The 25020-nt window shown below is 49.8% G+C and overlaps 1 protein-coding gene across 1 annotated transcript; it reads right to left on the reverse strand.

Annotated features, from left to right (window-relative positions):
• Positions 1–214: 214 nt before the first annotated feature.
• On the reverse strand, positions 215–22013 carry LOC124022315 (vegetative cell wall protein gp1-like). The gene is made up of 4 exons (XM_046337239.1): positions 21969–22013; positions 849–961; positions 700–754; positions 215–580 (listed from the first exon to the last, which is right to left on the reverse strand). Exons 1-4 carry the CDS (start codon positions 22011–22013, stop codon positions 215–217), a joined length of 579 nt encoding a protein of 192 aa, XP_046193195.1.
• Positions 22014–25020: the final 3007 nt, after the last annotated feature.

Consider the following 25020-nt stretch of genomic DNA (forward strand, 5'->3'; position numbering starts at 1 on the left):
TCACTGCACAAAAGACTGGAGCGGGAGCCCAAAATTAGCAACTCAGAATCTGCGTCCCAAATTACATCCTATCCCCCTATATAGAGCACTAAACCCATAGGGCTCAGGTTAAAAGTATTGCACTATATAGACAAAAGGGTGCCATTTGGAACGAACCAGTGAGATTACATCTAGACGTAGTCCTGGCTGTATTGTAGCCTACATACACTGAAAATCATTGAGACAGCATGGGATGAGTGTTCTGAGGAACCGATAGCAGGGGAGGGGCGTTCTGAGGAACCGACAGCAGGGGAGGGGCGTTCTGAGGAACCGACAGCAGGGGAGGGGCGTTCTGAGGAACCGACAGCAGGGGAGGGGCGTTCTGAGGAACCGACAGCAGGGGAGGGGCGTTCTGAGGAACCGACAGCAGGGGAGGGGCGTTCTGAGGAACCGACAGCAGGGGAGGGGCGTTCTGAGGAACCGACAGCAGGGGAGGGGCGTTCTGAGGAACCGACAGCAGGGGAGGGGCGTTCTGAGGAACCGACAGCAGGGGAGGGGCGTTCTGAGGAACCGACAGCAGGGGAGGAGCGTTCTGAGGTACCTACAGCAGGGGAGGAGCGTTCTGAGGTACCTACAGCAGGGGAGGGCGTTCTGAGGTACCTACAGCAGGGGAGGGGCGTTCAGATGTACCTACAGCAGGGGAGGGGCGTTCTGAGGTACCGACAGCAGGGAGGAGCGTTCTGAGGTACCAGCAGGGGAGGGCGTTCTGAGGTACCTACAGCAGGGGAGGGGCGTTCTGAGGTACCTACAGCAGGGGAGGGGCGTTCTGAGGTACCTACAGCAGGGGAGGGGCGTTCTGAGGTACCTACAGCGGGGAGGGGCGTTCTGAGGTACCTACAGCGGGGGAGGGGCGTTCTGAGGTACCTACAGCAGGGAGGGGCGTTCTGAGGTACCTACAGCGGGGAGGGGCGTTCTGAGGTACCTACAGCGGGGGAGGGGCGTTCTGAGGTACCTACAGCAGGGGAGGGGCGTTCTGAGGTACCTACAGCAGGGGAGGGGCGTTCTGAGGTACCTACAGCAGGGGAGGGGCGTTCTGAGGTACCAAATAATGAAACATGTTCAATTTGGTTTAAATAATGCAAAACCAAAGTGTTGGAAAAGAAAGTAAAAGTGCAATATGTGCTATGTAAGAAAGCTAATGTTTCAGGTCCTTTGCTCAGAACATGAGAACATATGAAAGCTAGTGGTTCCTTTTAACATAAGTCTTCAATATTCCCAGATAAGAAGTTTTAAGTTGTAGTTATTATAGGAATTATAGGACTATTTCGTATTTCATTAACCTTTGACTATTGGATGTTCTTATAGGCACTTTAGTATTGCCAGTGTAACAGTATAGCTTACGTCCCTCTCCTCGCTCCTCCCTGGCTCGAACCAGCAACACAACGACAACAGCCACCATCGAAGCAGCGATACTCATGCAGAGCAAGGGAAACAACCACTAGAAGGCTCAGAGCGAGTGACATTTGAAACGCTATTACCGTGCGCTAACTAGCTAGCCATTTCACTTCGGTTACATAAACAGTGCAATGCTTGACGCACAACGAAGAGCTGCTGGCAAAACACATGAAAGTGCTGTTTGAATGAATGTTTACCCGCCTGCATCTGCCTACCACCGCTCAGTCAGATTATATGCAACACAGGACACGCTAGAGTATATCTAGTAATATCATCAACCATGTGTAGTTAACGAGTGATTATGATTGTTTTTTATAAGATAAGTTTAATGCTAGCTAGCAACTTACCTTGGCTTACTGCATTTGCGTAACAGGCAGTCTCCTTGTGGAGTGCAACGAGAGAGAGGCAGGTCGTTATTGCGTTGGACTAGTTAACTGTAAGGATGCCAGATTGGATCCCTGAGCTGACAAGATGAAAATCTGTCGTTCTGCCCCTGAACAAGGCAGTTAACCCCGCTCTCTCCCTCTCTTCTCTGGCTCAGCCATATCCAGACCTCCTCTCTCTCTCTCCCTCTCTTCTCTGGCTCAGCCATATCCAGACCTCCTCTCTCTCTCTCCCTCTCTTCTCTGGCTCAGCCATATCCAGACCTCCTCTCTCTCTCTCCCTCTCTTCTCTGGCTCAGCCATATCCAGACCTCCTCTCTCCCTCTCTTCTCTGGCTCAGCCATATCCAGACCTCCTCTCTCTCTCTCCCTCTCTTCTCTGGCTCAGCCATATCCAGACCTCCTCTCTCTCTTCTGTCTCAGCCATATCCAGACCTCCTCTCTCTCCCTCTCTTCTCTGTCTCAGCCATATCCAGACCTCCTCTCTCTCTCTTCTCTGTCTCAGCCATATCCAGACCTCCTCTCTCTCTCTTCTCTGTCTCAGCCATATCCAGACCTCTTCTCTGTCTCAGACATATCCAGACCTCCTCTCTCTCTTCTCTGTCTCAGACATATCCAGACCTCCTCTCTCTCCCCTCTCTTCTGTGGCTCAGCCATATCCAGACCTCCTCTCTCTCTCTCCCTCTCTTCTGTGGCTCAGCCATATCCAGACCTCCTCTCTCTCTTCTGTCTCAGCCATATCCAGACCTCCTCTCTCTCTTCTCTGTCTCAGCCATATCCAGACCTCCTCTCTCTCTTCTCTGTCTCAGCCATATCCAGACCTCCTCTCTCTTCTCTGTCTCAGCCATATCCAGACCTCCTCTCTCTCTTCTCTGTCTCAGCCATATCCAGACCTCCTCTCTCTCTTCTCTGTCTCAGCCATATCACAGACCTCTCTCTCTCAGCCATATCTCTCTGTGTGGCTCAGCCATATCCAGACCTCCTCCTCTCTCTCTTCTCTGTCTCAGCCATATCCAGACCTCCTCTCTCTCTTCTGTCTCAGCCATATCCAGACCTCCTCTCTCTCTTCTCTGTCTCAGCCATATCCAGACCTCCTCTCTCTCTTCTCTGTCTCAGCCATATCCAGACCTCCTCTCTCTTCTCTGTCTCAGCCATATCCAGACCTCCTCTCTCTCTTCTCTGTCTCAGCCATATCCAGACCTCCTCTCTTCTCTGTCTCAGCCATATCCAGACCTCCTCTCTCTCTTCTCTGTCTCAGCCATATCCAGACCCCCTCTCTCTCTTCTGTCTCAGCCATATCCAGACCCCCTCTCTCTCTTCTCTGTCTCAGCCATATCCAGACCTCCTCCCTCTCTTCTCTGTCTCAGCCATATCCAGACCTCCTCTCTCTCTTCTCTGTCTCAGCCATATCCAGACCTCCTCTCTCTCTTCTCTGTCTCAGCCATATCCAGACCTCCTCTCTCTCTCTCCTCTCTTCTGTGGCTCAGCCATATCCAGACCTCCTCTCTCTCTTCTGTCTCAGCCATATCCAGACCTCCTCTCTCTCTTCTCTGTCTCAGCCATATCCAGACCTCCTCTCTCTCTTCTCTGTCTCAGCCATATCCAGACCTCCTCTCTCTTCTCTGTCTCAGCCATATCCAGACCTCCTCTCTCTCTTCTCTGTCTCAGCCATATCCAGACCTCCTCTCTCTCTTCTCTGTCTCAGCCATATCCAGACCTCCTCTCTCTCTTCTCTGTCTCAGCCATATCCAGACCCCCTCTCTCTCTTCTGTCTCAGCCATATCCAGACCCCCTCTCTCTTCTCTGTCTCAGCCATATCCAGACCTCCTCCCTCTCTTCTCTGTCTCAGCCATATCCAGACCTCCTCCCTCTCTTCTCTGTCTCAGCCATATCCAGACCTCCTCTCTCTCTCTCCCTCTCTTCTGTGGCTCAGCCATATCCAGACCTCCTCTCTCTTCTCTGTCTCAGCCATATCCAGACCTCCTCTCTCTCTCTCCCTCTCTTCTGTGGCTCAGCCATATCCAGACCCCCTCTCTCTCTTCTCTGTCTCAGCCATATCCAGACCCCCTCTCTCTCTTCTCTGTCTCAGCCATATCCAGACCTCCTCCCTCTCTTCTCTGTCTCAGCCATATCCAGACCTCATCTCTCTCTTCTCTGTCTCAGACATATCCAGACCTCTCTCTCTTCTCTGTCTCAGCCATATCCAGACCTCCTCTCTCTCTTCTGTCTCAGCCATATCCAGACCTCCTCTCTCTCTTCTCTGTCTCAGCCATATCCAGACCTCCTCTCTCTCTTCTCTGTCTCAGCCATATCCAGACCTCCTCTCTCTTCTCTGTCTCAGCCATATCCAGACCTCCTCTCTCTCTTCTCTGTCTCAGCCATATCCAGACCTCCTCTCTCTCTTCTCTGTCTCAGCCATATCCAGACCTCCTCTCTCTCTCTCCCTCTCTTCTGTGGCTCAGCCATATCCAGACCTCCTCTCTCTCTTCTGTCTCAGCCATATCCAGACCTCCTCTCTCTCTTCTCTGTCTCAGCCATATCCAGACCTCCTCTCTCTCTTCTCTGTCTCAGCCATATCCAGACCTCCTCTCTCTCTTCTCTGTCTCAGCCATATCCAGACCTCCTCTCTCTCTTCTCTGTCTCAGCCATATCCAGACCTCCTCTCTCTCTTCTCTGTCTCAGCCATATCCAGACCTCCTCTCTCTCTTCTCTGTCTCAGCCATATCCAGACCCCCTCTCTCTCTTCTGTCTCAGCCATATCCAGACCCCCTCTCTCTCTTCTCTGTCTCAGCCATATCCAGACCTCCTCCCTCTCTTCTCTGTCTCAGCCATATCCAGACCTCCTCTCTCTCTTCTCTGTCTCAGCCATATCCAGACCTCCTCTCTCTCTTCTCTGTCTCAGCCATATCCAGACCTCCTCTCTCTCTTCTCTGTCTCAGCCATATCCAGACCTCCTCCCTCTCTTCTCTGTCTCAGCCATATCCAGACCTCCTCTCTCTCTCTCCCTCTCTTCTGTGGCTCAGCCATATCCAGACCTCCTCTCTCTCTTCTCTGTCTCAGCCATATCCAGACCCCCTCTCTCTCTTCTCTGTCTCAGCCATATCCAGACCTCCTCCCTCTCTTCTCTGTCTCAGCCATATCCAGACCTCATCTCTCTCTTCTCTGTCTCAGACATATCCAGACCTCTCTCTCTTCTCTGTCTCAGCCATATCCAGACCTCCTCTCTCTCTTCTCTGTCTCAGCCATATCCAGACCTCCTCTCTCTCTTCTCTGTCTCAGCCATATTCAGACCTCCTCTCTCTCTCTCTTGTGGCTCAGCCATATCCAGACCTCCTCTCTCTCCCCCTTCTCCTGGCACAGAAAGAAAGAGACCCACACACACACACAGTCTGTCCATCTCCTCTCCTGACTGCTCCAGGCTGGCCCAGGTAGGAGGGGATCATTCTGCAGTCCTGTAACCCCAGCTAAGCGAGGCACAACACTGTAGTTCTGCAGTCCTGTAACCCCAGCTAATCGAGGCACAACACTGTAGTGGTTGTGGGTGTGTGGGACAGCATGATGCAGGTTCTGTCAGACGTGGAAGTCATGAACAGGAGGTAAAGGATGGGTGGGACTGTCGCTGCTCTCTACAACCTCTGAATGATATGAATGACTGTGGTGGGCTGGGGGAAGGTTCAGAGAGCATATCCCACCTTCAACATGAACAGGAGGTAAAGGATGGGTGGGACTGTCGCTGCTCTCTACAACCTCTGAATGATATGAATGACTGTGGTGGGCTGGGGGAAGGTTCAGAGAGCATATCCCACCTTCAACATGAACAGGAGGTAAAGGATGGGTGGGACTGTCGCTGCTCTCTACAACCTCTGAATGATATGAATGACTGTGGTGGGCTGGGGAAGGTTCAAGGCATTCCCAGAACAGAGGTAAAGGATGGGTGGGACTATCCCACCTTCAACATGAACAGGAGGTAAAGGATGGGTGGGACTGTCGCTGCTCTCTACAACCTCTGAATGATGATATGAATGACTGTGGTGGGCTGGGGGAAGGTTCAGAGAGCATATCCCACCTTCAACATGAACAGGAGGTAAAGGATGGGTGGGACTGTCGCTGCTCTCTACAACCTCTGAATGATATGAATGACTGTGGTGGGCTGGGGGAAGGTTCAGAGAGCATATCCCACCTTCAACATGAACAGGAGGTAAAGGATGGGTGGGACTGTCGCTGCTCTCTACAACCTCTGAATGATATGAATGACTGTGGTGGGCTGGGGGAAGGTTCAGAGAGCATATCCCACCTTCAACATGAACAGGAGGTAAAGGATGGGTGGGACTGTCGCTGAATGATATGAATGACTCTCTACAACCTCTGAATGATATGAATGACTGTGGTGGGCTGGGGGAAGGTTCAGAGAGCATATCCCACCTTCAACATGAACAGGAGGTAAAGGATGGGTGGGACTGTCGCTGCTCTCTACAACCTCTGAATGATATGAATGACTGTGGTGGGCTGGGGGAAGGTTCAGAGAGCATATCCCACATATCCACCTTCAACATGAACAGGAGGTAAAGGATGGGTGGGACTGTCGCTGCTCTCTACAACCTCTGAATGATATGAATGACTGTGGTGGGCTGGGGGAAGGTTCAGAACAGGAGAGCATATCCCACCTTCAACATGAACAGGAGGTAAAGGATGGGTGGGACTGTCGCTGCTCTCTACAACCTCTGAATGATATGAATGACTGTGGTGGGCTGGGGGAAGGTTCAGAGAGCATATCCCACCTTCAACATGAACAGGAGGTAAAGGATGGGTGGGACTGTCGCTGCTCTCTACAACCTCTGAATGATATGAATGACTGTGGTGGGCTGGGGGAAGGTTCAGAGAGCATATCCCACCCACCTTCAATGTGAACAGTTTTCCAGTCAGATCAGAAACGCGAGAACAAACACGGAGCCCATCTGTAATCCTGCTGTCCTCAGACTGGACATGTTGGTCAATGGACTGAGAAGAGGTGGTATTTCCACGGCAGGAGCAGTGGAGGGCTGATGGAGAGAGGAATCCAGCGTCTGTGTTCCTCTGGCCTCTCTGAATCCAGACGGTCAAGGTTGCATCTCAAAATGCACCCTATTCCCTATTTAGTGCAATACTTTTCACCAGGATCCATCCAAAGTAGAGCACTAAATAGGGAATAGGGAGCCATTTGGGACACAGCCCAAGCCTAGCCACAGGACCAGATGAAATTTGGAACTTAATTCAATTGGATACTGTCTCTCAGGTCACAAAGGTCAAGCTGGGCTCTGAGCTGCTGTATTCACTGTCCTCCCAAGGCCTCTCAAGATTCTGAAACCCCTCCACAGACAAGAATGTTTTTCCCTTTTCTCTTTCAAAGAGTCTGTGATGTGAAGGGCTTCCCACACAATGTTCCGTTCACAGAGTCAGTTTTCCAAGAGTACATTGCTCTTGGGGGCGGGGCAAGGGGGCGGGGCTTTCCTTTCAGCTCTGTAGGGCAGCAGGATGGGACCACAACCCACTCTCTCCTCTACTTCCATTCCGTCTCCTCTGCTTCTTTATCCCCCCTAATCTTCTCTACTTCCCTCGTTTCCCCTCTTCCTACTCCATCCTCCTCTCCCCTCTACTTCCCTAATTTCTCCTCCTCTCCCCTCTACCTCCCCCTTTCTCCTCTATAATTCCCCCTCCTCTCCCCTCAATTTCCCCCACTCTACTTCCATCCTCCCCTCTATTTCACCCCCTCTACTCCCCTCCATCCTACTCTCCCCTCCATCCTACTCTCCCCTCTACTTCCCTCCATCCTCCTCTCCCCTCTACTTCCCTCCCTCCATCCTCCTCTCCCCTCTACTTCCCTCCCTCCATCCTACTCTCCCCTCCATCCTACTCTCCCCTCCATCCTCCTCCTCCCCTCCATCCTCCACCCTCCCCTCTACTTCCCTCCCTCCATGCTCCTCTCCCCTCCATCCTACTCTCCCATCTACTTCCCTCCATCCTCCTCTCCCCTCCATCATCCTCCTCCTCTCCCCTCCATCATCCTCCTCCTCCTCCTCTCCCCTCCATCCTCCTCCCTCTCCATCCTCCATCCTCTCCCCTCCATCCTCCTCCTCCCCTCTCCTCCTCCTCCTCTCCCCTCCATCCTCCCCCTCCCCCCTCCATCCCCCTCCTCTCCCCTCCATCCCCTCCTCTCTACTTCCCTCCATCCCCCCCTCCCCCTCCATCCCCTCTTACTTCCCTCCATCCCCTCCTCCCTCCATCCCTCCTATCCCTCCTCCTCCCCTCTCTTCCCTCCATCCTCTCTACTTCCCTCCATCCCCTCCTTCCCTCCATCCCCTCTACTTCCTCCATCCCCTCCTCCTCCTCCCTCCATCCCCTCTTCCCTCCATCCCTCTCCTTCCCTCCATCCCTCCTTCCCTCCATCCTCTCTACTTCCCTCCATCCTCTCTCTTCCCTCCATCCTCTCCCTCCCTCCATCCTCTCTACTTCCCTCCATCCTTCCTTCCCTCCATCCTCTCTACTTCCCTCCATCCTCTCTACTTCCCTCCATCCTCTCTACTTCCCCCTCCATCCTCTCTACTTCCCTCCATCCTCTCTACTTCCCTCCATCCTCTCTACTTCCCTCCATCCTCTCTACTTCCCTCCATCCTCTCTACTTCCCTCCATCCTCTCTACTTCCCTCCATCCTCTCTACTTCCCTCCATCCTCTCTACTTCCCTCCATCCTCTCTACTTCCCTCCATCCTCTCTACTTCCCTCCATCCTCTCCCTACTTCCCTCCATCCTCCTCTTCCAGTCAGACCAGCTCGGAGCCTCTGGGAAATAACACACCCAGCCTTCTACAGAAGCTACACAGTCAGGAAGCCAGAGTGACAACATGAAAGTCTGCCCTGACAAACAAACAACAACAAGCATCTGGCTGACTAATACTAAAGGAATAAACACAATGCATTGGTCACAGTTAGTAGTGGTGGCTATGAATGAGGTCACCACTACTCAGAGGTAGATATAGCCTGCATGTGTGTGTGGGTCCTCCTGCTATCTGTGTAATTCACAGCATGTTAAAGAGCTCATTGACTGGGGAGGGGGATTTAAAAGAGAACAAGACCCATCAAAGGACAGTATTAACTTTAAAGAAGGACCCTGAGCCTCGATGGGGCGATGCTTACTGAGTTGAGCAGTAGCCCCGAGTGCCCCCGCAGACTATGCTGTCATCGGCCCGCTCTCACGGTGGTGAGTCACACACTCCCTCCTGCTGATGTGCCAGAGTGACTCGCGTTAAAACACACTTTGGGAAAGCAGAGGCTGCAGAACAGAGCGCTGGCCAACACACTCTGAGCAGTGAGCACAGAGAGGAGGCTTCTAGAAAGAACACAGAGCGAGAGGCGGCTTCTAGAAAGAACACAGAGCGAGAGGCGGCTTCTAGAAAGAACACAGAGCGAGAGGCGGCTTCTAGAAAGAACACAGAGCGAGAGGCGGCTTCTAGAAAGAACACAGAGCGAGAGGCGGCTTCTAGAAAGAACACAGAGCGAGAGGCGGCTTCTAGAAAGAACACAGAGCGAGAGGCGGCTTCTAGAAAGAACACAGAGCGAGAGGAGGCTTCTAGAAAGAACACAGAGCGAGAGGAGGCTTCTAGCACACAGAGCGAGAGGAGGCTTCTAGCACACAGAGCGAGAGGAGGCTTCTAGCACACAGAGCGAGAGGAGGCTTCTAGCACACAGAGGCTTCTAGCACACAGAGCGAGAGGAGGCTTCTAGCACACAGAGCGAGAGGAGGCTTCTAGCACACAGAGCGAGAGGAGGCTTCTAGCACACAGAGCGAGAGGAGGCTTCTAGCACACAGAGCGAGAGGAGGCATCTAGCACACAGAGCGAGAGGAGGCTTCTAGCACACAGAGCGAGAGGAGGCTTCTCGAACACAGAGCGAGAGGAGGCTTCTAGCACACAACACAGAGCGAGAGGAGGCTTCTAGCACACAGAGCGAGAGGAGGCTTCTAGCACACAGAGCGAGAGGAGGCTTCTAGCACACAGAGCGAGAGGAGGCTTCTAGCACACAGAGCGAGAGGAGGCTTCTAGCACACAGAGCGAGAGGAGGGAGGCTTCTAGCACACAGAGCGAGAGGAGGCTTCTAGCACACAGAGCGAGAGGAGGCTTCTAGCACACAGAGCGAGAGGAGGCTTCTAGCACACAGAGCGAGAGGAGGCTTCTAGCACACACGAGAGGAGGCTTCTAGCACACAGAGCGAGAGGAGGCTTCTAGCACACAGAGCGAGAGGAGGCTTCTAGAGCACTTCTACAGAGCGAGAGCGAGAGGAGGCTTCTAGCACACAGAGCGAGAGGAGGCTTCTAGCACACAGAGCGAGAGGAGGCTTCTAGCACACAGAGCGAGAGGAGGCTTCTAGCACACAGAGCGAGAGGAGGCTTCTAGCACACAGAGCGAGAGGAGGCTTCTAGCACACAGAGCGAGAGGAGGCTTCTAGCACACAGAGCGAGAGGAGGCTTCTAGCACACAGAGCGAGAGGAGGCTTCTAGCACACAGAGCGAGAGGAGGCTTCTAGCACACAGAGCGAGAGGAGGCTTCTAGCACACAGAGCGAGAGGAGGCTTCTAGCACACAGAGCGAGAGGAGGCTTCTAGCACACAGAGCGAGAGGAGGCTTCTCAAACACAGAGCGAGAGGAGGCTTCTCGAACACAGAGCGAGAGGAGGCTTCTCGAACACAGAGCGAGAGGAGGCTTCTCGAACACAGAGCGAGAGGAGGCTTCTCGAACACAGAGCGAGAGGAGGCTTCTAGCACACAGAGCGAGAGGAGGCTTCTAGCACACAGAGCGAGAGGAGGCTTCTAGCACACAGAGCAAGAGGAGGCTTCTAGCACACAGAGCAAGAGGAGGCTTCTAGCACACAGAGCAAGAGGAGGCTTCTAGCACACAGAGAGAGAGGAGGCTGTTGTAACAGTTGTAAATGAGAACTTGTTCTCAACTAGTTAAATAAAGGTGAAATAAAAAAATAAATAAAAAATTGGTTGAGCAGAGAGAGCTGGTCAGAGGATGGTAGACGGTGGGGTCTGCTGATATCTTGTAGAGGGTAAATCAGGGAACCAGCCTGACTCTTACAGCTACTGGGCTTCTCCTCTTCCTCTCTGTGTAGCACCACTTGGGTGATGCCTCAGCAGTTCTGGACGACAGAAAGATCACCACACAACGTTCAGAATAGTAGCCAGTCGTCCTCACCACGAGCCCTCTGCCTCGGCACTGCTGTAGTCCTCTGCCTCCCATTACCCTCACCCCTCAGGCCACTTTTCAAATGATGTTGTCAGAAGATCAGGAATTGGCAGCCAGGTGAAACAAAAAAAACTGGTACTGTGTCCAGGTGCATTTTTCAAACAAAAACATTAGCCAGCTAGCTAGCTAGTTAGCCAAGCAAAAACATTAGCCAGCTAGCTAGCTAGTTAGCCAAGCAAAAACATTAGCCAGCTAGCTAGCCAAGCAAAAACATTAGCCAGCTAGCTAGCTAGTTAGCCAAGCAAAAACATTAGCCAGCTAGCTAGCTAGTTAGCCAAGCAAAAACATTAGCCAGCTAGCTAGCTAGTTAGCCAAGCAAAAACATTAGCCAGCTAGCTAGCTAGTTAGACAAGCAAAAACGTGATAACCTGTCAGTCAATCTGCAAATCCATGGCTGAAAAACACCAGATACATGCAATAAACACTCTGCTATCTAAAACTATCAATCATTAATAACACCTACAAAAATGACTTCATATGTACACATCTACAGGAGCTCTGTGCTTAGGCTGCTACTAGGGCGCCATGGTAACAACAGAACAGTCTAACTATAGAAAATAGTGTGGTTCAGAGAGACAGCCAGGGAGAGCTGCAGGCTGCAACACAGTAGCTGGCTCTGTTTCAGACACCTATTAAGGTTCAAGAGGACCGGCATTCATATCGCTGGGAGAGCTACACCACTCAGCTCTGTGAAACCAGTACACAGGAAACATACACAGCCTAAGGAATTCAGTTGGGGTGTGTGTGTCTATGTGTGTGTGCTTATGATTGAATGCAAAGTGTACAAATACATGAAACATGCACACTCACAAGTCACCGACAAGACATAAGCCCTTCCTTCCTTCCTTGGCATGTCATGTGTGGCTATTTGACTAGTACAGTAGAAATCTACGATGAAGAGGGGTAAAGGATGGGACATAGCAGCCTGCCACTACCTCCCTCTCACCCCTTAACGTTACCGCCCCCGTCTCACCCCTTAACGTTACCGCCCCCGTCTCACCCCTTAACGTTACCGCCCCCGTCTCACCCCTTAACGTTACCGCCCCCGTCTCACCCCTTAACGTTACCGCCCCCGTCTCACCCCTTAACGTTACCGCCCCCGTCTCACCCCTTAACGTTACCGCCCCCGTCTCACCCCTTAACGTTACCGCCCCCGTCTCACCCCTTAACGTTACCGCCCCGTCTCACCCCTTAACGTTACCGCCCCACCGCCCCGTCTCACCCCTTAACGTTCACCCCTTAACGTTACCGCCTCACCCCCTTAACGTTACCGCCCCCGTCTCACCCCTTAACGTTACCGCCCCCGTCTCACCCCTTAACGTTACCGCCCCCGTCTCACCCCTTAACGTTACCGCCCCCGTCTCACCCCTTAACGTTACCCCTTAACGTCCCTGCAGCCTGTCTCCCTCTCACCCCTTAACGTTACTGGCCCAAGAGAGAGAGAGCTCTGTCCTCTGGGGCTAGTTATCCCTTTATCTCAGTCCTCACCACGGCAACACACACACGCACAACGCGTACACAGAAGGGACACACACACACATGGGACAGATTGTGCCTCAGGTGTGTGTGCGCATGAACATGTGTGTTTGCAGCAGCCTGTATGCGTGCTGAACAGCTTAGGCAGACGCCGTACATTGCCTTTCCAGGGTCTATCCACAGCTGCCAAAAACAACGTTAGTGATTCCCTGGGTCAGTCAGTGTCCCTCTCTAACGACAGCTGAGGCAGATGAATAACCCCCCTGCCTTAATATGACAAGATGTATTTAACCTAACAGACAGGCCTGGCTTGCTGTACACCTAATATCATACAGGATACAGAGGGAAAACAGTGGAAGTCTGTGGACTGATGGGACCACTGGGGGATGTTCGGCTGGCGCTGCATGTTAGCAGAGGGACTATGTTCCTACACGCTACAGGCCCTAAAACAGCTTGGAAACACACAGATCCAGGTGATATTTTGATCCTTCTAAAAGGACTGATCGTCTCTCTAGGCGACTCAAGGGTCAGAGACCTCACCAACATCACCATATCTACATCTGATAGCATTGATCTGGAAGCTCCTCACAGTGTGTCAACGAGAGGGCGGTGAGGATCCACGCCACCATCAGAACAGGAGAGATGTGTGATGACACAATCACACAGCCTAACCTCTTAATGCTGTTTCAGTCGGTCTGTCCAGTCTGAAACTGTCTGTTTCAAGGTATGGTCTGTGTTCTAATCTAACACAACATCCCCACAGCACTCAGTCAACATTCATTAGAAATAACTAGAATATATAAGAACTAGAAATCATTAAATAACCCAGCCAGCCCACATTACATGAATCACACAGTAACTCAACAGCCTGATTCGTGCAGCAACAAGCCCAGCGGATGGATGCACATTGGTCCTCTAATAGAATGGAACATCAGCATCAACACGAGAGGCTGATGAGCTGTAGACACTGAGCTGCCGTAGATTCCTGACGTTGTTAAAATGGAGGACGGCCAGGCGGGGATCCCACTGGCAGATGGTGACCCAATACAAGGAGAGGGTCCTTTAGAGAGAAGGGGGCATTGATTTCACCTCCAAAAGGCCAGATGGGGAGAGTGACTGAGTGGTGCCCCCTATTGACCTAGCTCCGCACAGAACCATTTTCTAAAGCATCATAGTAAGTGATGACCAATAAGACTGAGCCAACACCATGCAGATAACAGCCCCCCAGGAAGTAGGTTTAACCACTAGACATAGCCTAACTCTGATGGATAATGTAGTAACTAAACATTATATAAAACATTATATAGGCAAATGGGCTAATTCAATTAAGGCTGTGTTATTAGTCTCTTAAACATGGTCTCTTAAACATGCTACACATCATGATTAATGAATGTTCAAATAAAAAGTTATCAATAAAAATGTGGTTTTAGTAGTAGGCCTTTGAGAAATGAGAAAATGAACCATTAATGTCTCCAGAAGTGTATTACATGATCATCAACAGGAAGAGCTCATTATCCGGTGGAGGTCCGGACTCATGGTAGTGAAATTAAATTAGGCCTCGTTAGTTAGCCAATGGAACATGTATCGTTGGATGAGACTAGGCCCTTCAGGGTGAGGAGCATCTGTTGTACCCATTTCAATAGGAAGCAGCTTGTTTCATCTATAGGAAGAAACAGAACAGTGAGCTCCAACAGTATTGGGAAAGTGACAAATGTGTTGTTTTGGCTCTGTACTCCAGCACTATGAATTTGAAATGATACAATGACAAACTGTCAGCTTTAACTTTGAGGGTATTTTCATCCCTATCGGTTGAACCGTTTAGAAATGACAGCATTCCTAAACCTAGTTCCCCCATTTTAGGGGACCAAAAGTATTGGGACAAATTCACTTGTGTGTGTATTAAACTGGTACCAAAAATATTTGGTTCCATATTCATAGCACGCAATGTCACAAAATGTGTCACTGTCCCCAATACTTTTGGAACTCAATGTATTAGCCTACACTACAAACAGGGCTTGTTTCATCTAAATGTGTGTTAAGAGGGAAGGTGAAGCAGTAAACTAACAGCCTACACTACAAACAGGGCTTGTTTCATCTAAATGTGTGTTAAGAGGGAAGGTGAGGCAGGAAACTAACAGCCTACACTACAAACAGGGCTCGTTTCATCTAAACGTGTGTTAAGAGGGAAGGTGAAGCAGTAAACTAACAGTCTACACTACAAACAGGGCTTGTTTCATCTAAACGTGTGTTAAGAGGGAAGGTAAAGCAGTAAACTAACAGCCTACACTACAAACAGGGCTTGTTTCATCTAAATGTGTGTTAAGAGGGAAGGTAAAGCAGTAAACTAACAGCCTACACTACAAACAGGGCTTGTTTCATCTAAACGTGTGTTAAGAGGGAAGGTAAAGCAGTAAACTAACAGCCTACACTACAAACAGGGCTTGTTTCATCTAAACGTGTGTTAAGAGGGAAGGTAAAGCAGTAAACTAACAGCCTACACTACAAACAGGGCTTGTTTCATCTAAACGTGTGTTAAGAGGGAAGGTAAAGCAGTAAACTAACAGCCTACACTACAAACAGGGCTTGTTTCATCTAAACGTGTGTTAAGAGGGAAGGTAAAGCAGTAAACTAACAGTCTACACTACAAACAGGGCTTGTTTCATCTAAACGTGTGTTAAGAGGGAAGGTAAAGCAGTAAACTAACAGCCTACACTACAAACAGGGCTTGTTTCATCTAAACGTGTGTTAAGAGGGAAGGTAAAGCAGTAAACTAACAGTCTACACTACAAACAGGGCTTGTTTCATCTAAACGTGTGTTAAGGGGGAAGGTAAAGCAGTAAACTAACAGCCTACACTACAAACAGGGCTTGTTTCATCTAAACGTGTGTTAAGAGGGAAGGTAAAGCAGTAAACTAACAGCCTACACTACAAACAGGGCTTGTTTCATCTAAACGTGTGTTAAGGGGGAAGGTAAAGCAGTAAACTAACAGCCTACACTACAAACAGGGCTTGTTTCATCTAAACGTGTGTTAAGAGGGAAGGTAAAGCAGTAAACTAACAGTCTACACTACAAACAGGGCTTGCTGTCTTAACAACTAGACCATCACAACAGGACACCCTTCAATCAGCCTCTAGCATTAGCTTCACAGTCAGGAGGTCAGTGTCCTGAGCTTCAGACCGATCGAGCAGACGGCATCTGCGGTCACACTCCCTCCTCTGGGACTAGCAGACTGCTGGGAGTGCCAAGCCTGACACAGCGATCAATGCACCAGGAAGTGACATCATAATGCCCCTGGGGAAGCTGAGGGTGTGTGTGTGTGTGTATGGGGGGGGTGTAGTACTGCATGTCCCCCTTGTGGCACAGACTCCTCTTACAAGAGACACACACACACACACACACACACACACACACACACACACACACACACACACACACACACACACACACACACACACACACACACACACCAGGAGGGGAAGCTGCTCTCTGTTCGGAGCCAGACACGGACCGGACTAAAACAAAACAATAGCATGAGTCTGATTCCAGCAGCATATCCCATGGAGGACATCTTAAAAATAACCCCTACGCTAACACACTTCCTGCTGAAAGGAGTGCTGTGAGACACACACACACTAGCCTCCCGGTGCAGCTGCAGTCCACAGCTGGTGTGGCCTGGGCCTCTCTGCTTTCAGACAGGACTACCTTAGACTTGGACAAGCTTCCAGTCCCCTCGGTCTCTCCCCTCCCTCATGCTGCTTTAACAGGGCTGTAGATAACAGCTAGTGGCGGAGTGGAGCTCTGTGGTCTGCTGTCCTGTCAGCAGCTGTTTCTACTTCCTCCTCTAGTACACCAAGACTCCACAGGCAGGCTAGACAGGTCTTATTCAGTCATGGGGGGGTCAAGGAATGATCAACTTCTGAGGGACAGGAAGAGGGAAGTTGGGGGATTTTCCAGCTACTCGATTTGAGAGGTTACATATCTGAACCCTAAGTACGTCAAGTAGGCTACACAACAGTGACACAACAGTGACACAACAGGAGAGGAATGGGAGGCAATGTGAGAAATGAAAAGGCTGTAATCTACAGTTGCATTGGGTGACTTGTTCTCATTAGCCATGTAGCAGTGGTACACAGACGGTGTTTCTGTTCAGTCAAAACAGCTGTAGCCGTTTGTTCTGCCTCGTTGGAGAACTAAACACTTCCTCTCTGAAGAGGAGTGACTCAACTAAGGCCACAGGTGTCAGGGGAGATAGGATGAGATAAGAGCAAAACCGTGGCTCTACACAGTAAGAGAGACCTTTTCCAAGAGGTCCCACTGCAGCAAATAAAAACACAGTACAATACAGCCCAAGGAAGTGGCAACCAGAAGAGAAGAGCATCCGTGACAGACGTTTCTGTGTGGGGGGGGCTCTTCACAATGTTACAAGGACAAAGACAGAGAGAAAAAGCACAACTCTTCTGTCCAACTCCACAGAAGAGCTAAACAGATGACAGGCCAGGCTGAATCCCACTGAGTTCCCTAAGACAGTGGCTCCCAACCTTTTCTTAACCGTGGCACACCTTGATGGGATAGAACATTCCGTGGCACACATTTTCCCTATTCATGTATTTAGTGGTAATGACCTCCATCCTCTCTGAGCCGTACTGCAAATCAGCAATTTTCTGTGGCAAATGTTTTTTTATACATGAAATTATTTTATTATTTGAAATATTCATGATATTTGAAATACTCATGATGGTTAAAATTGTAAGTACCCTTTAAGAGAGTTCCGCAAATCTGCACCAGAAATAATGTTTTTAGCTCCGGTAAAATAGGTCTTTAGTTTTTAACAGTTTGTTCTAGAGACGAGCAGTTTTCTGCATGTAAATGTGCAACCACTGACATCAAGCCATGCTCTGTTTGTTTCTATGGCAGAGGCTGTGGTATAGCTAAGCCCAGAGCCATAGAATTAAGAAATAAATGACTCTGGCTACTGGTAAACCTAGTTAGATTACCTGCGCTAATGGTTTTCACAGACAAAGTAAAATGATACAAATGACTTTGCTCGTGAAGCGCCCCTCAAATGATAAAACAAGTCCAGTGTTCTCAGGCCGTTGTATCTGACCCCCACTGGTGCTCCCAAGTCAACATCCCATGTATCTGACCCCCACTGGTGCTCCCAAGTCAACATCCCATGTATCTGACCCCCACTGGTGCTCCCAAGTCAACATCCCATGTATCTGACCCCCACTGGTGCTCCCAAGTCAACATCCCATGTATCTGACCCCCACTGGTGCTCCCAAGTCAACATCCCATGTATCTGACCCCCACTGGTGCTCCCAAGTCAACATCCCATGTATCTGACCCCCACTGGTGCTCCCAAGTCAACATCCCATGTATCTGACCCCCACTGGTGCTGCCAAGTCAACATCCCATGTGCATTCCACAGCTGATTGTTCCAAAAGAATCATCAAGATTAGGAAAAGTTTGGAGGCGCAGCTGAGAGTTCCTGCCGCGGCACACCGGTTGGGAACCATGCCCTAAAGAACAGCGAGAGAGGTGGAACTATGCCCTAAATAACAGCCAGAGAGGTGGAACCATGCCCTAAAGAACAGCCAGAGAGGTGGAACCATGCCCTAAAGAACAGCTAGAGAGGTGGAACCATGCCCTAAAGAACAGCTAGAGAGGTGGAACCATGCCCTAAAGAACAGCGAGAGAGGTGGAACCATGCCCTAAAGAACAGCCAGAGAGGTGGAACCATGCCCTAAAGAACAGCCAGAGAAGTGGAACCATGCCCTAAAGAACAGCCAGAGAGGTGGAACCATGCCCTAAAGAACAGCCAGAGAGGTGGAACTATGCCCTAAAGAACAGCCAGAGAAGTGGAACCATGCCCTAAAGAACAGCCAGAGAGGTGGAACTATGCCCTAAAGAACAGCCAGAGAGGTGGAACTATGCCCTAAAGAACAGCTAGAGGTGGAACCATGCCCTAAAGAACAGCCAGAGAGGTGGAACTATGCCCTAAAGAACAGCCAGAGAGGTGGAACTATGCCCTAAAGAACAGCTAGAGGTGGAACCATGCCCTAAAGAACAGCCAGAGAGGTGGAACTATGCCCTAAAGAACAGCTAGAGGTGGAACCATGCCCTAAAGAACAGCCAGAGAGGTGGAACTATGCCCTAAAGAACAGCTAGAGGTGGAACCATGCCCTAAAGAACAGCCAGAGAGGTGGAACTATGCCCTAAAGAACAGCCAGAGAAGTGGAACCATGCCCTAAAGAACAGCTAGAGAGGTGGAACCATGCCCTAAAGAACAGCCAGAGAGGTGGAACTATGCCCTAAAGAACAGCCAGAGGTGGAACCATGCCCTAAAGAACAGCCAGAGAGGTGGAACTATGCCCTAAAGAACAGCTAGAGGTGGAACCATGCCCTAAAGAACAGCCAGAGAGGTGGAACTATGCCCTAAAGAACAGCTAGAGGTGGAACCATGCCCTAAAGAACAGCCAGAGAGGTGGAACTATGCCCTAAAGAACAGCTAGAGGTGGAACCATTGGACATTTCCCAGAAAGGCTCATTTCGACAGCAACAGCCAGCCTATCACGACTTGCAAAAGATCACCCTTCTTCTTGTCACCCTTCTTCACACCTGCTTCCTGGAGGTCTCAAATGGGGGAAAATAACTAGGTTAGGCCAGCATTTGGAAAAAGACCTGTCCTATCAGTATCACAATGCATTCAGCCAAGGCTGACTTCAAAGAATATCTTAAACCTTTACATGGAATTTTAACTGAAAGATCTGTCAGGATATCGGTTTATTTATTTTTTGTTCATGTTTTGTATTAAAAAATAATTATTTAACTAGGCAAGTTAGTTAAGAACAAATTCTTATTTACAACGACGGCCTACCGAGAGGCCCAAACCCAGATGACGCTGGGCCAATTGTGCACCGCCCTATAGGACTCCCAATCACGGACGGTTGTGATACAGCCTGGATTGGAACCAGGATATCTGTAGTGACGCCTCTAGCACTGAGATGCAGTGCCTGAGACCACTGTGCCACTCGGAAGCCCTGAGTATCTGTTACAGCGGTGCACTTTGCAAATGACAAGTTAAGGGATGTTGAGTTTTGATCAATATTTCAGGAGGAGCAAGCCAGCTGGATTTTCCATAGCTAACTGAGAAATGGTAGGCAGCTGGAGGGGATCGTTCTCAAACAGGAGAAATGATGAGAGGAGAGAGATACACAGTGAAATGTGAGATCTACACCAAAAGCACGACACAAAACACTGACTGCTAAGAATAAGCAGGCAGACTTCAGTGCAAACTTGCCTTGCAGCTGTTTATTATTCAAACATTAGATCAGGAGTGTCGGACTCAGTCATTTCCATGGGAGCCCAGTGTCTGCTGGTTTTCCCTTTCAATTAAGACCTAGACAACCAGGTGAGGGGAGATCCTTACTAAATAGTAACCTAATTTCATCAAGTACAAGGGAACAGCGAAAGCCCAGAGACACTCTGCCCTCTGAGGAATGAGTTTGAAAAGTGCATTAAATGAACAGCAAACTGTGTGGAGAATGAGGGGATGAGAGGGAGACTGGATAAAGGCAGATAAATACTACAAGAGGGAGACCGGTTTGAGGTCAGTACATACACCTTTATTGGCCACAAATAGGCTATTGTTGACAAAGAGTGAGGAAGAATTCTAAAACAGAGAGATGAGGAAGCGTCCATCTTTAGTGATACTCTCTGGCATCACACACACAGTTCTCCAAAAACACAAACCTTTCCATCATCGCTGTGGCTTCAGGTCTCTTCCTCCATGTCATCACTGGCCTCCAAAGTAGTGAATTCAGAAGGGACACAAATCACATCATCATACAAAGCGTCATAGTGTTCACTGTGATGTTGTGATTCACCCCCCTCTATCCTTCACTGTGACGTTGTGATTCACCCCCCTCTATCCTTCACTGTGATGTTGTGATTCACCCCCCCTCTATCCTTCACTGTGACGTTGTGATTCACCCCCCTCTATCCTTCACTGTGACGTTGTGGTTCACCCCCTCTACACTTCACTGTAATGTTGTGATTCACCCCTCTATCCTTCACTGTGACGTTGTGATTCACCCCCTCTATCCTTCACTGTGATGTTGTGATTCACCCCCTCTATCCTTCACTGTGACGTTGTGATTCACCCCCTCTATCCTTCAATGTGACGTTGTGATTCACCCCCTCTACCCTTCACTGTGACGTTGTGATTCACCCCCTCTACCCTTCACTGTGACATTGTGATTCACCCCCTCTATCCTTCACTGTGATGTTGTGGTTCACACCCTCTATCCTTCACTGTCACGTTGTGATTCACCCCCTCTATCCTTCACTGTCACGTTGTGATTCACCCCCCTCTATCCTTCACTGTGACGTTGTGATTCACCCCCTCTACCCTTCACTGTAGCTGCATGGGCACACAGGACATAACAGGCATAAATTCCACTGCCATGCAGCCACTTGTGCCCTGTATTCCCGGCCTAGGTGCAGACACTGGGCAGCCTCTCTAATCTGCATTGTCTACCACACAAATCCACTCCCCACTGGGCCCCAGTAAATAATAACTGTATATGAATCCAGTCTCCACTGGGCCCCAGTAAATAATAACTGTATATGCATTGTCCTGTTCACCCAGTTTCTTAATCCCTGTAAACAGTCTAGACAGTGGAACCTCTTTAGCATATGGACCCCCATATGCCCTCCTCCCTCACTACTAGGCTGCTGCTAGCTGGGGCTTGTTCACCCACCAAGGCACCACTCCAGGGCTCCTTTCTAATCAAATCTAAAGAGATCGAGCCAGGGCTCTTTTCACGCCGGCCCGCTGAAGTCCAATTGAAACGGTCTGTTCAATACAATTTGGACCCTGAGGAAGTGGGCACTTTGGAGAGACTTAATGGTCATCAAAATGTAAATGCCTTCCATGTCGGCAGGAGGGGATGAAGCCTGTGTGAGAGGAAGGAGTCATACTGGTTTGAGGGGGAAGGAACGAGCCTTACCCATAAAAATACATGGGTCACAGACTGTCTGAAACTCAAACATTGTGGGTTGACTGTACGTGTGTGTCTGTTGTGGTTGCTGATGCATCCTGAGTAGCATCCAGCTAACAAACTCATGGATGGCTGATGACTGCATCTCCCTAATGGCGCCCTGGAGGCAGGGTGTGTGTGTGTGTGTGTGTGTGTGTGTGTGTGTGTGTGTGTGTGTGTGTGTGTGTGTGTGTGTGTGTGTGTGTGTGTGTGTGTGTGTGTGTGTGTGTGTGTGTGTGTGTGTGTGTGTGTGTGTGTGTGTGTGTTGTTTTCCCAGCTCCTGGATGAGAGAAAGCGATGACAGCGAGAGCAGCGGGCAGGATAAATTGAGCCACACAGCCACTCATAGGTGACCTTACCTCAGCACTGTCCAATGAGAAGGCCCCTGAGACTGTGCTCTGCATGATAGGGGGAGGAGGGAAAAGCTCAGCCAGCTGCTACACAACAAGAAAGAGGGAGCTTTTATCTCCATGTCCTGCTGTTCATCTAACACACACTATTGTTAGCCTCTACAGATGATTTGACCTTTTCCTACAGATTATTATCCCTTCAAGCACTGGTCTTTATCAGCCTCATCTCTCCCATCGTTGTCCCATTCCTCTTATGTCCTCTCCTTTATTAGCCTAGGATCTGGTCATAGGTTAGATTGGAGGACTGCAGCGTGCCGCCCGGTCCGCCCAGTGAGGAGGGTCCAGGTGGTTAACCCACTGTGGGGAGCTGTTGTAGTACTGATCCACTGAACACAGAGAGGCGCTGGCTTGTTTCACACCAGGTTACACTAAAGGAGGGATTCCACAGCGAGGTAGACACACAGATTGACACACACACGTTGCTGAAGAGATCTGATAGCCTATGCATGGAGACATGAAGCACCATGTGAACTGTAGACTACATAACATGTGTAAACAACAACCTCCAGAGATCAGGTTACCTGCCTGCTAGGGCTGGGAAATGCCAGGGACCTCACGATACCATATTATCACCATACTTAGGTGCCGATAGGATATGTTACGCGATTCTCATGATTCTATATGTACCGCGATTTCATACTGTGATTTTTATTGCGATTTCGATGTTGCTCACCATATGTCTGCTGCAGAGGGACGAGGGAGAGACATGAGAACTGCTTTTGATCAGTCAGGGAAATAAAAGTGCTGAAAACATGTCTTACTATTTAAAAAGAAGATGAGAACAAACTATGAAACTATGAAGGAAACATACTGGAGTTTTAGTGCAGGTACAGCCAAGTAGTGCAAAAATAATATTGTCATATTGTCAAAACAGTACAATATTTTGTCAGAAGTAATATCCCGATATACAGGTGAATGAAGGTGAAAGCTATAATCCCTTATTGATTTCACCAGTTAAATCCACTTCAATCAGTGTAGATGAAGGGGAGAAGACGGGTTAAAGAAGGATTTTTAAGCCTTGAGACAATTGAGACACAGATTGTGTGTGTGTGCCATTTAGAAGGTGAATGGGCATGACAAAAGATTTAAGTGGTATGGAGGTAGGTGCCAGGTGCACCGGTTTGTGTCAAGAACTGCAACGCTGCTGGGGTTTTCCACGCTCAACAGTTTCCCGTGTGTATCAAGTATGGTTCACCACTCAAAGGACATCCAGTCAACTTGACACAACTGTGGGAGGCATTGGAGTCAACATTGGCCAGCATCCCTGTGGAACACTTTCCACACCTTGTAGAGTCCAGGCCCTGAGGAACTGAGGCAGTTATGAAGGGAAAAGGGGTTTTCCTAATGTTTTGTTTTCCAGAATGTTTTGTACACCCTCTGCCTGGGGGAGGCCAGAGATGGGGAGGCCAGAGATCATGTTCCCTGTGCCTGGTGGGGAGGCCAGAGATGATCATGTTCCCTGTCTGCCTGGTGGGGAGGCCAGAGATCATGTTCCCTGTCTGCCTGGTGGGGAGGCCAGAGATCATGTTCCCTGTCTGCCTGGTGGGAGGCCAGGCCAGAGATCATGTTCCCTGTCTGCCTGGTGGGGAGGCCAGGCCAGAGATCATGTTCCCTGTCTGCCTGGTGGGGAGGCCAGAGATCATGTTCCCTGTCTGCCTGGTGGGGAGGCCAGAGATCATGTTCCCTGTCTGCCTGGTGGGGGGAGGCCAGAGATCATGTTCCCTGTCTGCCTGGTGACGAGGCCAGAGATGATGTTCCCTGTCTGCCTGGTGGGGAGGCCAGAGATCATGTTACCTGTCTGCCTGGTGGGGAGGCCAGAGATCATGTTCCCACTCTGCCTGGTGACGAGGCCAGAGATCATGTTCCCTGTCTGTCTGGTGAGGAGCATAAATGTGAAGGAATCTCAGCATGTGTCAGAAGCATGTTAGCATCAACCATGTCACAAACAGGACCTTTGCTTCGTGGTAACAATCATCTCTAGCGACCTCAATGCATAGACTGAGGTAGGAAACACAGTCTGACAAACTGCAAAGTCCTTTCCTTACAGATGATGGCATCCTGATGATTCATTGATTGATCATTCTAAAGAGTAGCTATAATGTTTCTGTATGACTAAGACCAGCCACTTGGTGCCAACAGAACAATGCAAAACTGGTCAGCAAAAACTAAAAAACTATTATTTTACTGGGAAACAGAACATTGTGTCAGTTCCTTCCTCACCTCAGCAGTCAGAATGTGGGGGAGAGCAGTGTGATGTAGTGCTGTACTGCTGTCTGGGGATGGATGTGATTTAGCAGGAAACAAATGCAGCAGAATACAGAGATCAGGGTACGCGGAGTCTGAAATGACACATTTTACATTTACATTTTAGTCATTTAGCAGACACTCTTACCAGGAGTGATTGGGGTTAAGTGCCTTGCTCGTCACCTCGTCTGCTCCGGGATTTGAACCAGCAACCTTTCCGTTACTGGCCCAACACTCTTAACAGCTAAGCTACCTGCCTGCCGCCGACACCCTATTCACTATATTGTGCACTACGTTTGACCAGTGTCCCTGATCAAACATAGTGCACTAATATGGAGAAAACAGGGTGTCCGTGACATCAGCATCCTTCAGCAGTACAACTCTGTAAAACCTGCACACACACACACACACACACACACCATGGTTGCATAACGGACTAAAAACCCTTTAAAAGGCACCACTTATTATTACAGCCAGGACATCAGTCAGCCAGGACATCAGTCAGCCAGGACATCAGTCAGCCAGGACATCAGTCAGCCATCACAGGCATTACATAACTGCTCTTTTGTTCAGTGCAATCTCATCCTCTTTTCCTCTCCCTCACAGCCCCATCTCTCCCTCACAGCCCCATCTCTCCCTCACAGCCCCATCTCTCCCTCACAGCCCCATCTCTCCCTCACAGCCCCATCTCTCCCTCACAGCCCCATCTCTCCCTCACAGCCCCATCTCTCCCTCACAGCCCCATCTCTCCCTCACA

Source organism: Oncorhynchus gorbuscha, unplaced genomic scaffold (genome assembly GCF_021184085.1).
Source record: "Oncorhynchus gorbuscha isolate QuinsamMale2020 ecotype Even-year unplaced genomic scaffold, OgorEven_v1.0 Un_scaffold_1333, whole genome shotgun sequence".
Lineage (NCBI taxonomy): Eukaryota > Metazoa > Chordata > Actinopteri > Salmoniformes > Salmonidae > Oncorhynchus > Oncorhynchus gorbuscha.